The following is a 15,349-nucleotide window of genomic DNA, read 5'->3' on the forward strand; positions in this document are numbered from 1 at the left end:
TTAATGATATACCAGTATTCATCAATGCTCTGTGAGGCACTCGGCAAGAATGTGCCTTCATCTTGTTTTCATGTTTGGCTTTGGGCCTGAACTGAGTGCAGTCATAGCAGTGGGAGTCTAGACAATCCTGGAGCTGTTTCCTGCTCCCAGCTGACAGCAGAGTTCCCTCTGCACTGCTATTGTCCATTCAGCTGCCTGGCCCACACCAGCCACAGCATGAAGGAGGTTTCCATATAGCCTAGTGAATTATTCATCTATATCTCTTTTACTTCAGCATGTTCTTTTTCTCAGCATGTTCTTATCAGATAACTTGAAGCAACAGGCACAAAACCACCATTGTTTATGAAAGAGAGATTGTATTTGATGTGTGAACGAACCAGGATTCATTTGCCTGGATTGAAGAATGAATCAACGCCACAGCGTCATAGTTCAGTGGCCTGTCATGGGTGTGAGGAACTGACTCGGGAAAGGACACGTTTGGATTTGCTGTGGAGGAATGTAAGACTTGTTGCCTCTGGCCTAATGCAGGAACACACAAAAACAACTACTCATGTTCTGCTGCTTCATTAGCAGCCGTGACAGCTTGTGGTTGGATTTTAGCTTCAGCTTTCTCTGACCTCGGTCAAGAAGCAGCAGGGAATTATCAAAGCTCCAGTCAGCTGTATTATCAGGGCAAGCCTTGTATATTGGCAAGTGTTATGAGTTGAATTAATAATTATGAAATTCAATACTATGCTTTTTATATATTTAGTTTGTGTCAAGCGGTAATTTTGGGCTTGCTTGGCTCAACTGATGATGGCATCAAATGGTCAAGAATCTACTTGCAAAGTAAATTTCTGTATTTTCTAATGACAAATCTCTATACATGTAATATAAGACAAGATAAGGAGTAATATGCTTATAAACTATACTTATATACTTCTAAATATAAGATAAGTTGTCAGTCTAGGTTTTAGCCTGCTTGCTGCCCCATGGCTGCTGAGATGGGCTCCTGCTCTCTGCCATCCTGGTAGAGAGATAATGAATAGATAAAATCTAATGTTCAAAATCCATGAAAACAACTTTGATTTTAGACACCCATTTAAATTAGAGATGGGGTAACGACTCATGAATATCGTAAATCATATCACTAAGGATGACGACATTCAAAGATCAGATGTCAGGATGATGGTGCTGGTCCAGATTCCATTCCATAGCTTGCGCTGGACCATAGTATATTTTTTGTTCATGTAATAAGTACTTTGTGGTTTACTACAGCCTCATGATATTAGTTGAAATATAATGGCATCAACAACTATGACAATAATGACAAAATACAATATACAGAAAATAGGCTGTGGTATCACAATCATCTGCAGATATGTGTCAGAAACAAGTTAAAACAGAAAAACAAAACTTTATGTCACTTGATCTTTAATTGAAAGAACTTTATTTTGATGCGTGTTTAACTGTGACTGAGAATGAAAGATTAAATGTTCTAGTGTGTGTTTTCACAGGAGCTGATGTGAACATCATGGCGTCTCCGCATCCGCTCCTCATTCATCCTTTAGGTAAGTCCTTCAGCCATCACACTGATGCTTTTTAGCATTCACAGTCATGACCTAGCTTCAGTACAGGAACTGGGAAATGTAGTAGAACTTTTAAAATCATGTGATGAATATCTGATGTTTTTCCTTGGTGTACAAATAATGTGTGTGCTTCTTGCATGTCATAGGTAGTGTGATAGGTGGTCTGTTACCAGTGTTTGCCTCTCTGTGTCTACTGGGTTCAGTCTTTTCAGGGATCCACAATAATATCAGCACAAGCTTGTTATCAGCTGATACTGGTCGTTTTTTTTAAATTGAATCTGAATCAGATATTTATACCAGCCCAGTTTTGCTCAAGCCTCTTCATCTTTCCTCATTATCTATTGTTTAGGATGAACAAACAATGCAGTACATCAAACGAATGCTTTTATTAATGCTATAGAATATAATTTGTTGGCAGGATGTCTCTGCAGGATTTAATACTTTCATCAAACAAAAATTTTTGCTGTTGTTAGTAGTTGGTGGGGCACAATCAAATCCAAAGTCATCAGGTGTGTCCTGACTGTGGAAATCTCTCCTGGGTAAAGCCTGACCCAGTAATCTCCTGCTGCTCTGCCATACTTACGCTGCATAAGACAGACCAAGCCTCTTCAGACCATCTGCTCCAGAGACACCTTGACACAAATCTAGCTGCCAGTTACGGCAGGTTTGGCACAGTGAACTCCAGGTGCCTCCTGTACACGTGCTTGATTTGTACTGCAGTAGCAGAAGGTATCCAAGTCCCGTGAATTCCATTTAGTATCATGGCAAATTAAAAGTGATCACATAACCTTCTCCATATTGAGCAATGGTATAAACCCTTGTTGAGCAAATAACATGAACATAAATGTTTTTAACAGGACTGAACTTCGAGCAGAGCAAGATTGGGGGGGGGGGGGGCATTAATGATGCATGAGTCCCCACATAGGGAGAGGAACATGGAGGAGCCCAGTGGATTAGTGGGGGACCTCCCAACAAAATAGGCCCACAGCAGCAGAACGAAGGGATAGATCAATTCAAGCCTGAGCCTTTTCTAACTATAAGCTTTAGTAAATTGGAGTGTTTGAAGTCTACTCTAAACTAAAAGGTGTCTGCCTCCTTAGACTGACACTGGACTAGATGAAAGTCCTGTCTCCCACTATACTCTGAAGACTCAAGGAACACAAAATAATTCCGAACTTTGATAGCACTATGCCGCCCAACAATTGCAGGCTTTATAGGAGAAAAAAATAGATTCTGTTCTGGATTATAAGAAAAAAATATCTGCGGAATACTTCTTACAACAAGCCCAAAAAATGTTAAAAATTCCATCTTGCATCATGTTTTTTTTTCCATTTAGTTTAAATGCTCTTTAAAGGCTCAATGGACAAGGTCTGGTCTCACTTCTCTGTCTGTTGCTGTTGGTGTATTCTGGACCTGGCAGTGGGCCTTCCTCTTTCACAGAGAACCCTGTGTCCTGTTGTGAGACCAAATAGAACTTAGGGCCGTTATTTTACAGCAACAATAATACTCAGTGACTCTGGAAACATTATGCTTGGTTGGTGTTGTTCCCCTTTCGAATACCTGAATCCAAAATGTTTCCAATCAGATGAGTGATTCATTTTTGTGGACCAAAAGCCTTTCTTTCAGTCTCACAAAATGGGGGTATCATTGAATAACTAAATGTGAAGCAATGACCATTTTATATTGCCAAGCCCTAGAGAGCAGTTTGGCCATTGACATTCAACTGACTAGTAGAATACCACACCTCAGTTGAAGCAAACACAAGGACATCACCCAAGTCAAGTCAAGTCAATGTCAATTTTATTTAGATAGCGCCAAATCACAACAAAAGTTATCTCATGTCACTTTACAGGCAGAGCAGGTCTAGTACCACACTCTTTCAATGAATTTACACCCAACAATTCTCCATGAGCAAGCACATCCTGCAACAGTGGTGAGGAAAACCTTCCTTTTAACAGGCAGGAACGTTGAGCAGATCCAGGCTCAATGGGGACGGCCTTCTGCTTTGACCGGTTGGGGGGGAAGAGAGCAGGAGAGCGGGGCAGAGACAAAGACAGATAATGGAGGAAGATAGATATGCAGAAATAAAGAGTGGGACAGAGATAAAGAGAGAGAGAAGGGAAGAGACTGATGGACAGATAGGGACGTGAGCAGGTAGAGCTACGGGTGGTAGCTTGAGCCTCTTCAGGTCTGCAGCCTCCTCCAGCAGCACCCAGGATCTGGGATGAGGGGAGCCCGAAGGCTCCGAAGAAGAACATGAGTTAGTAATACATATGAGTATGATTTATGTATGACAAATATAGGAGGACAGAGAGGAGGACAGAGAGGGAAGAGAGGAGGAGAGAGAAGCCCAGTGCATCACGGGAGATCCCCCAGCAGCCTAAGCCTATAGCAGCATATCTAAGGGCCAGCCTAAGCAGCCCTAACTATAAGCCTGATCAAAAAGGAAGGTCTTAAATCTGCTCTTAAAGGTTGAGAGGGTGTCTGCATCCTGGACCGAAACTGGGAGACGGTTCCACAGGAGGGGAGCCTGATAGCTGAAGGCTCTGGCTCCCAGTCTACTTTTAGAAACTCTAGGAACCACCAGTAACCCCGCATCCTGGGAGCGAAGGGTTCTAGCTGGATAATAGGGGACTAGGAGCTCTGTCAAATAGGAAGGTGCCTGATGGTTGAGGACTTTGTATGTTAGAAGGAGAATTTAGAATTCTATTCTAAATTCGACAGGGAGCCAATGCAGAGAAGCCAGTACAGGAGAGACATGGTCTCTTCTACTAGTTCTCGTCAACACGCAGGCAGCAGCATTTCGGACCAGCTGGAGAGTCTTTAGGGACCTACTGGTGCAGCCTGATAGGAGGGAATTGCAGTAATCCAGCCTGGAAGTGACAAAGGCATGGACTAGTTTTTCTGCATCTTTTTGAGACAGGATGTGTCTTATCTTAGCAATGTTGCGTAAATGAAAGAAAGCAGTCCTAGAAATTTGCTTAATGTGGGCATTAAAGGACAGATCCTGATCGAAGAGAACTCCTAGGTTCCCTACGGCCGTGCTGGGGGCCAAGGTAATGCCTTCCAGGGTATCTATCTCATTAGATAGGGTGTCTCTTAGATGTTTTGGGCCCAGGACAGTGACGTCAGTTTTATCAGAGTTTAATAAAAGGAAATTATGGGTCATCCAAGTTTCTATCTCCTTTAGACAGGCCTCCAGTTTAGTCAGCTGATTCATTTTATGAGGATGCATTGATAAGTACAGCTGTGTGTCGTCAGCATAACAGTGAAAATTAATCGAGTGTTTCCTAATAATGTGACCTAGAGGAAGCAGGTATAGGGTGAAGAGGATTGGTCCAAGCACAGAGCCTTGTGGAACACCATAAGTGACTGCAGTGGTTTCAGAGGGTTTATCATTAGTTAGTACGAACTGAAATCGACCTAGTGAATAAGACCTGAACCAGTTTAGTGCTGTTCCTTCAATGCCAATGACATGTTCCAGTCTCCGTAGAAGGATATGGTGGTCAATGGTATCAAAAGCTGCACTAAGATCTGATAAGACCAGCACAGAGACCAGTCCCTCATCTGATGCTAGTAGGAGATCATTGGTAACTTTGACTAGTGCTGTTTCTGTGTTATGATGAATCCTGAAACCTGACTGGAAATCCTCTAATAAGCTGTTGCTATGGAGAACGTCACACAGCTGTTTAGCAACTGCTTTCTCCAGAATTTTGGAGAGAAATGGAAGATTTGATATTGGTCTGTAGTTGGCCAAAACTTCTGGATCCAGGGTTGCTTTTTTGAGAAGGGGTCTAATTACTGCCACTTTAAAGGACTGTGGGACGTAACCAGATAACAGCGACGCACTGATCATATCTAAGAGGGAGGTGCTACCCAAGTAGCAAAGAAGACCAATGAATAAATATGTTTACTTAGCATCATCAGTATGAAGGTCAGCATTTCTTGGGTCTGATTTCAAATATTTTATCATCATCATTCATCCGATAGTTGTCTCAATATCAAGAGAGAGTGATTGATAAGGCTTTTCAAAATAAAAGTACAACATAATAAGTTAATATCAGTTCTGTTTACTTGTGAATATGTTTTGTTCAACTTCAGGGTAGATTATCTGGAAGCATCTTTTTATTTTTTATTTATTTATTTTTTACATACATACATACCATTGTGTTGATAGGGTTAAAGGGCTCAACGAACCCCCGTAATGGCTGACATGTTGATGTATCATGGTGACAGCAGACACATTCTCAGACCGAGTTGTGTTCCTCTTTTATGGCCTGTATGTAGCCAGAGCACCATGAACCCTAGCTGCAGCTCCCCTGCATTTTGAACAATTACACAGTAAATTCATTTTCTTCTGCTTATCCTGATTAAGGGTCACGGGGGGAATGGAGCCTATCGCAGCAGCTTCAGGATGAGAAGCGGGGTTCACCCTGGGCAGGTCACCAGTCCATCGCAGGGCCAACACATATCGACAGACAACCATTCACACTCACAGCCACGCCTATGGTCAGTTTCGAGTATTCAATCAGCCAAGTCCCCATTTGCATGTCTTTGGACTGTGGGAGGAAACCAGAGTACCCAGAGAGAACCTACACAGGCACAGGGAGAACATGCATACTCCACCCAGAAAGACCCTGTGCCTGAGCCGGGACTCGAACCTGGAACCTTATTGCTATGAGGCAACAGTGCTAACCACTGCACCACCGTGCTGCCCTGCACATAGAATTGTTTTTGCATTTAGCAATTATTTGAATTGCCTTCCAAAACTGCAATTCATTATATTACTTTATTGCCACATTGAAAAGTTGATTGGATCAAAACACAAGACAAACCCCATAAATGACATGAAGAATAGAAAAGAATCATACATTTGAAGATAATGAGTAAAGAAGCCAGGCCAAAATTAAAAACAAACAAAAAAACATGTTCTTACTTGCAGTCAGTGAAACCATAGTTCCATCCATCCATCCATTTTCTATACTGCTTATCTGTTAAGGCTCAGGGGTGGGGGATGGGGTGGGATGGGGGGCTGGAGCCTATCCCAGCTAACATTGGGCGAGAGGGGGGGTACACTTGCCAGTATGTCGCAAGGCCATCAAGGAGCAATTAGGGGCTCAGTATCTCGTTCAAGGATACTTCGACACGGTCATGGGGGGAAGTGAACCAAACCAGCGACCCTTCAGTTGTTAGATGATCACGCTACCTCCAAGCCACGCCACTTCTTGAAACCATAGTTGTATTTCATAAATTAATCACTTTCCCTTTCTTTTCTCAGTGTCTAAATCTTACGGAGTTTCAAACATAGAGGAAGATGAGGATGAGGATGAGCAGGGGGAGCCATTTGAGTTTGACAGCAATGAAGTTCAAGCTTCAGAGATTAGTTCTGGGTGTCTAAAGAAGAACGATGGGCCCACAAAGACAAACTCAGTGCAACAGCCATATAACCAGGCTATGAATGGAACCACCAGTAGAGGGCAGAATGAGCCAAACACCTCTTCACTGTACCACCAGCACTGTTCAGGTGAGCTAAGCTATGGGTGGCTTCACTTCCAGCCGGACTCATAGATGTAAGATGGCATTGATAACACTTTTTTTAAATTAATGTTTAATTCGTATTAAATTTCACTGTAATTCTTATTTGTAAATGTAATTCTGTGTTTCTTTTTTACTGTTAACAAGCAATGAAATGAAAATGTTTTATGACGTGTAGTGTTACAGTTTGTCTGCACTTTGGGTTAATAAGATAATAAATTCATATTTTACATCTATTCAAGTCTTAACATTAACTTTGTATGTAATTCATGTATGTGAAAAGTGGACTTTGGGTTTGGTCTGAGTGCAACATGATTGTTGTAAAACTGTGTATCATGTGGTAAATACTCAGTGATATGATTGGTTTGGAGTAGAAGACCGTGTTACGCACAGTTCCTTTAAAGAAATAACCTCATAAGTCGTGTATCAGGTGTAATTTGACTGGTGCAGAGCATCCATCCAGCCATTTTCTACCACTTATTGTGTTAAGGGTTGTGGGGTGGGGTGGGGGGCTGGAGTACCCAGAGAAAACCCAGGCAGGCAGAGCGATAACTCCACACAGAAAGATTCCGTGTGCGAGCCACGGCTTGTACCCGGAACCTTCTTACTGTGAGGCGGCAGTGCTAACCACTGCACCACCGTGCTGCCAGGCAGAACATCAGAATGCAAAAATAGTGTGCACTCTTTCTGCACCATCTCATAAATGGATCTTCATGAACTTTTTCAGGAAGATGATAGAAATGTTGATTTACTCTTAAGTAAATACAGTTTAAATGAGTGTATCAGACTGCAGGTGCGATTTTTCCATTTTGATTCCATTCAAACACTGCTCTTCAACACGGCCTGTTTGACTCTTATTTGCTTTTTCTTGTGTTACCTTTTAAAGTTTAAGTGACATTTAAGTCAAATTTATTATTATTATTATTATCATCAGGGGCGATTCTAGGATCGGAACTTTTGGGGGGTTCTGGGGAGCTTGGGAACCCCGTTAGAAAATTTTGAGCTTTGTACTTTAAAATGCATCAATCTAGTACACTTTGAGTGGCTAGAATAACAATTGAATAGGGGTTCACTGATCAACTTTTTGGGCCGATCACTGGACTAAGTGAAGTTTGTGCAGTTTTTTTAATGTGAGGTAGACTACAGATTAAAGATCAAAAGATCGAAAGCGTTCATTGTCATTGTATAGCATACAACGAAATTGGAGGGCTCATAATCGCTTATCTTCACCATTAATAAGCCTATGAATGACATTGTCAACATCTGTCATTATGTAAAAGGACCTCACTTACAAAAAAACCCATGTGTACTTACCTTAAATATCTTAAATGAGACTGTAAAATGCATTGTAGCACAATCACTCAATTCATCACAAAGCTGTTTAACTTCTCCTTACTTACTTGTCTCTCGTGTTCATCCATTGTCAAAAAAAGTTTGAAATTACTTAAAAATTTACAGTGGCTCAGATGTAGTTAAAATTAACCTAATCTTAGTCATACAGTTACTTCTTGTTAGTGTTATCATTAGTAATATATATTTAATAATAGTTTATAAAATAATGTAAGAATTTAGTCAAGATAACTTGCTCACTAGCATTTTGTCCTCTTTCTTTTTTTTGGGGGGGGGGGGTCAGAGTTATTGTGGGGGGCTTAATGCCACCCAAAAAGGGGCTAAAATTGCCACTGTTAATTATGCTGTATAAAATGTGGGAAATTGCTCGAAGACTGTCATGTGTACACAGTCTGAATAACTGTACTTTAATTATAAAATCTTTCTTCTTCTTTTTGATAGGTATGGAGGTCAGGGAGTCACCAGAGGGGTAAGTTATAATGAAATAAATAAAAGCTTGTAATCAAGGGAGGCTTGAATTAAAGGCAGCAGTACTATTGAGGAGATTTGTCTGAAAGTATCCAGAACTGAGTCCAACTGCCCTTGATTCAGCCCTGCTTGAATAACCATAAGCCCATATCTGTCAGACTTAACCTTCACATTGATGTCATGTTGACAAAATGAGCAAGAAGTCACTTCAAAGATCAATGAGATAGGCGTTATTAAAATTTGAGGCTTTAGGAGAATATCTACTGTTTAGACTCAAATGCTTGTTGTAGGAGTTCCACCTCCTCTGACCTTGGAATGACCGGAGAGATGGAGAGTGTCTGTAGAGCCAGCAGTACAAATGAAGGTAAGAAAAAAAGAGGAGAATCTCTAGGAAGATGCTCCTAATGTGCCCACAATTGTGAATGTAAATGTGTATGTTTGTTTGTTTGCACTCGGGACAGCCCAGACTTCACACCGAACCAAGGAGTGGTTTAGTGTGGTATCAGAGCTGACGTTGAGATTGAACAGAGGTATAAAAACTTGCTGCATCGTTGTAGCTTTTGTGTTGTAGCTGTTTTGTAGTGAGCTTCGACACATCTTGAAAGCATTAGTCCGTGTTAGCTGCCCTCTTCCCATGTAACTGGTGTATTTTTAAGGGCCCATGTTGGTGGCAGGTGCTTTTTTCAGTTGTTACCAGCAAAGAACAAGTGAGTGTGGCCGTCTTGAGAAAAAGCACTTCATACAGCATGTAAACTTTACAAAGACCTGCTCCAATACTCATCCTCAGGCACAATATGACATGTTAGATGGTATCCCAAAAAAATGGAGGCAGAATTTGTTCTTTAGTTTGTTGAGCCTAATTTATATTTCATATGGAAATGATGAAAGAGGAATGAAAGACAGTTTGTGGGACTCTAGAGACTGTCTTTGGTGCATTTTTCTTTGAATTCCATCTTCCTCGCTGTCACCAGTACTTCATCGTTAATAGACTCATCTATCCAAAACATGAGGACAAGAAACTGCAGAGAAAGAGTGTGAAGTACCTTGAGCACGGATATCTGGCAAGGAGCTGTAATATAGACTTAAGTCTTAAGTTTGACACTAACTTTCAAATGAAGTTTCTTCCCAGATATTGTTGTGCTGCAGCTACTTTGAATTCTTTCTCTGATATTTCCTCTATAGATTTGCTCCTATTTAGAGCAGAGCACTGGCCAGACCTTTATGTGAGTAGAATTAAGTGTGTTCATCTCCTGTCTGTATTAAAAACATTCTGTGGTTAGTGCTCATTTTTATGGGCATTAGAACAGATAAAGCAGCATTCAATGCCTCCAAGCTCAGAAACTAGCCGCTTCGTCTGACAGAGGTTTGTAGTCTCAGACAGACTCTTTTTGTTGTCGCTGATAACTGAAAAACAAATTAAATTGTTGGTTTCTTTGTTGTGTAGGGAAATCTCCTTTAATGCCAGAGGCAAGTCAGGATGGGTTCAGCAGTGCAGCAAATGGCTGTGAACCACAGCAGAGCAATGCTCAGGACGAAGTGTCTGCTGGAGACAGTGTAGACAGAGACGCAGAGGTCATCTATGATGATGTGCCTGCTGAGAACCCCCAGCTCCCTGTGGAAGGTTGGTCTGCGAACATATTTTAATCATGCATTACTCTAATTTTTATGGTATATTACACACTTGTAGACTAAACCAGATGTACCAGACCCATTTGCCCTATCATATTATTGGCTTTATTCATCCTATGGCCTCTTCTGTCCAGATGTGGATGACATCTATGAGGACATCCAGCGACCTGATCATCGTAGTTCCAACGGCTGGAGCTCCAGTGAGTTTGAGAGTTACGATGAACTGTCTGATGGCGAGATTGTTCCTCCGGCCCACAGCAGCAACAAGGTAAAGCTTTTGTACCTGAATATTGTGAACATTTTGTTTGCGTACTTTCTGTTGCTTGGAATAGCATGTATTTGTTTAGTGAATCATATCAACAGCAACTGTGCTGAAATACTGATGCAGGATGGAGTTGGAGTTGGAGTTGGAGTTTCATGATAGAGGCTCTTTCAGTGCCTTTCACTTTCAGTGCCTCATTTCAAAGTCGTGCTGGTGAAACTTAAGATAACTTGGGGAAACTGCAACCATCTCTGGGTTCTGGTGAGAGAAGAGAGGGCAGAGCATGTCTCATAATGTTACCAATGACCTCCTGCTCCACTCAACCTAAAGCCAGTGACAAGGTTGGGTGGAGCACAGAAGGACACAACCCTCTACCAAACTCACTCCAGCGATCTGGAGCATCACATGCCTTAAAGGTCAAAGCAAAAGCCCAACATTAAGCTAACTATCAAGTTGAACTTTGTCTGTTATTCCTTGACCCAAAGCTTGCAGTCATGGCTGAGGGTTGGAACCTTAATCAACCAATGAACTGAAAGAATCACATTCTGACTCAGGTCTGACTCAGGTGTGAGGAATTCTATAGAAACAAACATTTTTGGTATCTGGACAAAATAGTTTAGATTTACTATCTTTTTCCCAGAACATATTATTCCTAAAATGACGAGACTGATTGATGCAACTAACAGTAGAATATTGAATATAGATAAAGATGTGGATTTGGATAGGGTAAGGATAAAACATTTGAAAGGGTAAAAATTTGGGTATGGATAAGGTGAAGAATTTGAATAAGGATAGGAATGGAGATGGGAATAAGAACATGGATAGGTGTGTGGAAGGCATATTGGTTTTGTTTAGGATTTTCTAAGGTTTTCCTACTACAACTTGACTGAGAAGATCTCTCAATCTTTGAATCCTCCTCTATGGCATCCCACAACTGCTCCAACTCCAGGTGCCCATGTTAGCGTTTGAGCCTCAGCAGAACTAAGTTGTCACCATGAGGTACCTCAAACAGCTACATATTTGTGAACCACTTGATAAGATCTTCATTAATAATGTATTGATTATTGCAGCAGGAACCTCTGTGGAGACTGCGCCACTCTTGAATTTCAAGTTTTTCGATTTTGAGTAAAAAAAGAACCAGTGAGTGTTAACCTTGTTCCTCCCCCAGAAATCCCTTTTACTGAGGAGTAACTGGAAAAGATATGAAGTGTCACTAAATGTTGAGTGTGGGCTTATTTGATGAAAAGAGGAAGTGCATTATTTCTGGCAGTCTGTAACTGTCAGCACTTCTGTTTCTGTCAGTGTGTGTGTTACCAACGCCTTTGTTTGGACTTTCCCTCTCAGCTCACGTTTAATGATTTTAGTGACAAAACGGAGCAAATTCAGCACGATTTGCAGCTGCTTTTCCACTCTGGTGATTTAGTTTCTGCTTTGGGAGAGCTGTATGCTAATTTAAAGGTTAGAAGGAGAGCAGCTTTGAACGGTGATGCACTGATGCACGAGGTAGGTGCTTTAGTCAGGTCAGCAGGTTCTTAGTCTTGTTGAGTTTTTGTTGTGTTACCTAACAAAATCATGATTTGAAATGATTACGTGAGCGAAGTTCTAGTGTGGCTTATGAATTTTAAACTACCATTAAACTCTGAAGCTTTGAGAGATTTGTAGTCAGCCAGGCACAGAATGATGACGATGACGATGACGATGATGATGATGATTGTTATTGTTTTGGTGAAAAGTAATTATGTACATTCGCTCGACTTGGTGCAATTTTGAGGTACTTATACCTGAGTGTCTTTAATTCTATACGATTTTATACCTTCAGTTCATGCTACTTCACAAAGTTATATTGTACTAGTACCATTCCATTTGTTGAACAATGATATTTTTATATATTTGGTACATATACAGATAATTATAAATGAAGATATTACACGCACAGGCCTCATGATATGTTCTCAACTAATAATGTACGTAGCTCAACTTTGTTAGCTCCAGCATGAAGTATGAGATCATTCCTGTCATCAGTGATGGGTTGAGTACTCATTTGCTATTTTATCAGTATTTTGGGGTTTATGCAGGTACTATAACTTGTCGTTACACATGTGATGCTGGTTAGCTTAACCAGAAAAAACAATAATTCCCTGTTGTGTAATCCATACAAAGAGGCAAAAGAAAGTAAAACCGTCGATAGAGCAGAATAGGCTCCCCACAGCCGCCAAATATAACTTCATGCAGGAGTTATAAACTTGTTCAACGTTCATCACAACACACTCGGCTTTTGATTTAGAAACTTAATGTATGATGGTGTATTGAGTTACTTACATTAATTAACCTATCAATTTTAATGTGTCACTGGTCTCAACTAGCTTGCTCTTGGATCTCTGTAGCTTGAGTGGTTGCTGTTTCGGTGTGGTCCCTGTGCATTCCCTTTCTCCATGTTTTTAATATAACATTAGCCTTGAGACTTAAAATGTAGAAAGAACTAGTGATGTTATCAGTTTAAAGTATTAATGGCAATACTATTAATAAATGTGTAGAATTTGCTGTGGATTCTGATTCATGTATTGGTATTTAAGAGTGGGCTCTTGACCCAGTACCCATGGAGTTCAGTATATGAAAAATCTGGATTGGATTATGTCTTTGACTTCCTGCTTTGGTGGAACATGGTGACAGCAGACTAACGTTTATGTCACAATACGAAATGTCATTAATAATGTGAGCACACAACTATAGCATGTTCCATTATAGCCTATTAGCTGAGATGAATGAAAGTTAGGAGAATCATCTTTTTCCAAACCTGCTTCCCATCATTCGATCATATGACCACTCGTGTTTCTTGACCCATTCGACTTTGTACTCTCGTGTCTGTGGCATCAGAGACAACACTGTTTAAACTGATGAGCTATGAAAATAAAGCACAATTATGGCTCATTTAAAAACCATAATAAAAATTTTACTGTCTTATTTTTCTCTTGACTTCCAGCTGCCTGTAGATGTGCTGAGGTTGAAGGAGCGTTGTGCTGTCACCCGGCAGGAACTGGCGGTGCGTCTCAGTGCGCCCCATGTAGCTCAGCTCAGACAGAGCTGTGACAATAAGGTAGGACTCACTCTGACTTTACCAGCTAGTGATACAAACGTTTCTTGAATAGTCATTTAAAAAGTTGGATTTATTTGCAATAAACAGGACATAGGTCCTCTGTGTTTTTCAGGTGCAGCAGTTAATGAAAGCAGCAAGGAATGGCACGAAGGATGGTTTAGAGAAGACAAAGTTAGCCATGATTCGCAAAGTGTCCTTCCTGCAGAGGAAAGACTCCACAGGTACATCATCTGTAACAGGATTTACCTCTGCAGCTTACATTTTGGTCATGGGTCCAAGTTTACGGAACTGTTCCAGTCTTTTATGTCCCTCCACTACAAACTGGAGGCTGACTTTTTTCATACACAAACTGAAATTGAAAACCCACCTTTCTTACCCACCGTTTGTGGGTAAGTGATCTTACACTAATATTCATGCACAGTTTGAAATATCAAGAGGTACCATCATACCTATTATGCTTTGGAATTTGTATAAATATCTACAAGCTGTTTCACCCAAAAATCTTAGAGCGCACACACACATACTTGGTTTACTGTGAAGACTTCTTTAGTATGATTGTCTCTGCTCTGCATTCTTATTGCTCAGAGCCTGACCTGGCCTGAGCTCTGCAAATGTCAGAAATCCTGCAGTTATGGTCTATAAGTAGGTGAGTCTGGTTTGCATTTAGTGGGTCTATAATGGCAGGAGGAGTAGTGTGATGATGCCATCCTCCAACATCAAATGTCTTAACACAAAGTTGAAGGCATTCCAAAGAACCCACTGTGTGTAACAATCGATATGCGACTTTAATTTCATTTTTTTAAATAAGAGAACCTATGTGTATCTATATCTATATGTATCTATCTATCTGTCTCTCTCTCTCTCTATATCTATATCTATATCTATATCTATCATATCTATCTATCTATCTATCTATCTATCTATCTATCTATCTATCTATCTATCTATATATATTATATATATATATATAGAGAGAGAGAGAGAGACAGATATATATATATATATATATATATATATATACATACACACACACACACACACACACACACACAGATACACAATTCCAGCTAAATATCAAAGAGTCAAGTGAAAAAAACAAATCTGAAAAAAAAGAGAATTAAATAAAATAAATAAATTAAAAAAAGAGAGACCCACGTGTGAAAGCTTCTGGACCGGGATTTCTGGGATGATGTGATTGAATGCTGAGCTGAAGTCCAGAAAGAGCATCCTAACGTAAATACTCACTATCTCCACATCATACATGTCATTATTATTAGCCATAACAAATCAAACACACAGCAGTGTATAAAAGCCCATATCAACTACTGTACTTAATTATAACTAGAAAGACTGACATACATTTGAGAAAACCTTCTTTAATGTTAAACCACAAAGACTTGTTAAGGCTTGAGCTCTGAAGCTTTTGGGCAAAGACCTAATTGT

At 40.4% G+C, this 15,349-nt stretch overlaps 1 protein-coding gene across 5 annotated transcripts in view; it reads left to right on the plus strand.

Annotated features, from left to right (window-relative positions):
• The window catches only part of arhgef10lb (Rho guanine nucleotide exchange factor (GEF) 10-like b), a 42,889-nt gene that overhangs the window by 4,158 nt on the left and 23,382 nt on the right, over positions 1-15,349 (plus strand). For 4 of the 5 annotated variants that reach the window (XM_086213911.1, XM_086213910.1, XM_086213912.1 and 1 more), the window contains 8 exons: positions 1,497-1,550; positions 6,847-7,092; positions 8,895-8,922; positions 9,212-9,285; positions 10,366-10,542; positions 10,685-10,818; positions 13,793-13,906; positions 14,019-14,127. In XM_086213911.1, the coding sequence (XP_086070037.1) occupies positions 1,497-1,550; positions 6,847-7,092; positions 8,895-8,922; positions 9,212-9,285; positions 10,366-10,542; positions 10,685-10,818; positions 13,793-13,906; positions 14,019-14,127 (936 nt within the window). Of the gene's footprint in view, positions 1-1,496; positions 1,551-5,943; positions 6,078-6,846; positions 7,093-8,894; positions 8,923-9,211; positions 9,286-10,365; positions 10,543-10,684; positions 10,819-13,792; positions 13,907-14,018; positions 14,128-15,349 lie in introns of all 5 variants that reach the window. The other variant, XM_086213913.1, reaches the window with a different exon arrangement.

This window comes from Aulostomus chinensis, chromosome 9, assembly GCF_037954235.1.
Source record: "Aulostomus chinensis isolate RoL2024-O1b breed Wild chromosome 9, RoL_Achi_v1.0, whole genome shotgun sequence".
Lineage (NCBI taxonomy): Eukaryota > Metazoa > Chordata > Actinopteri > Syngnathiformes > Aulostomidae > Aulostomus > Aulostomus chinensis.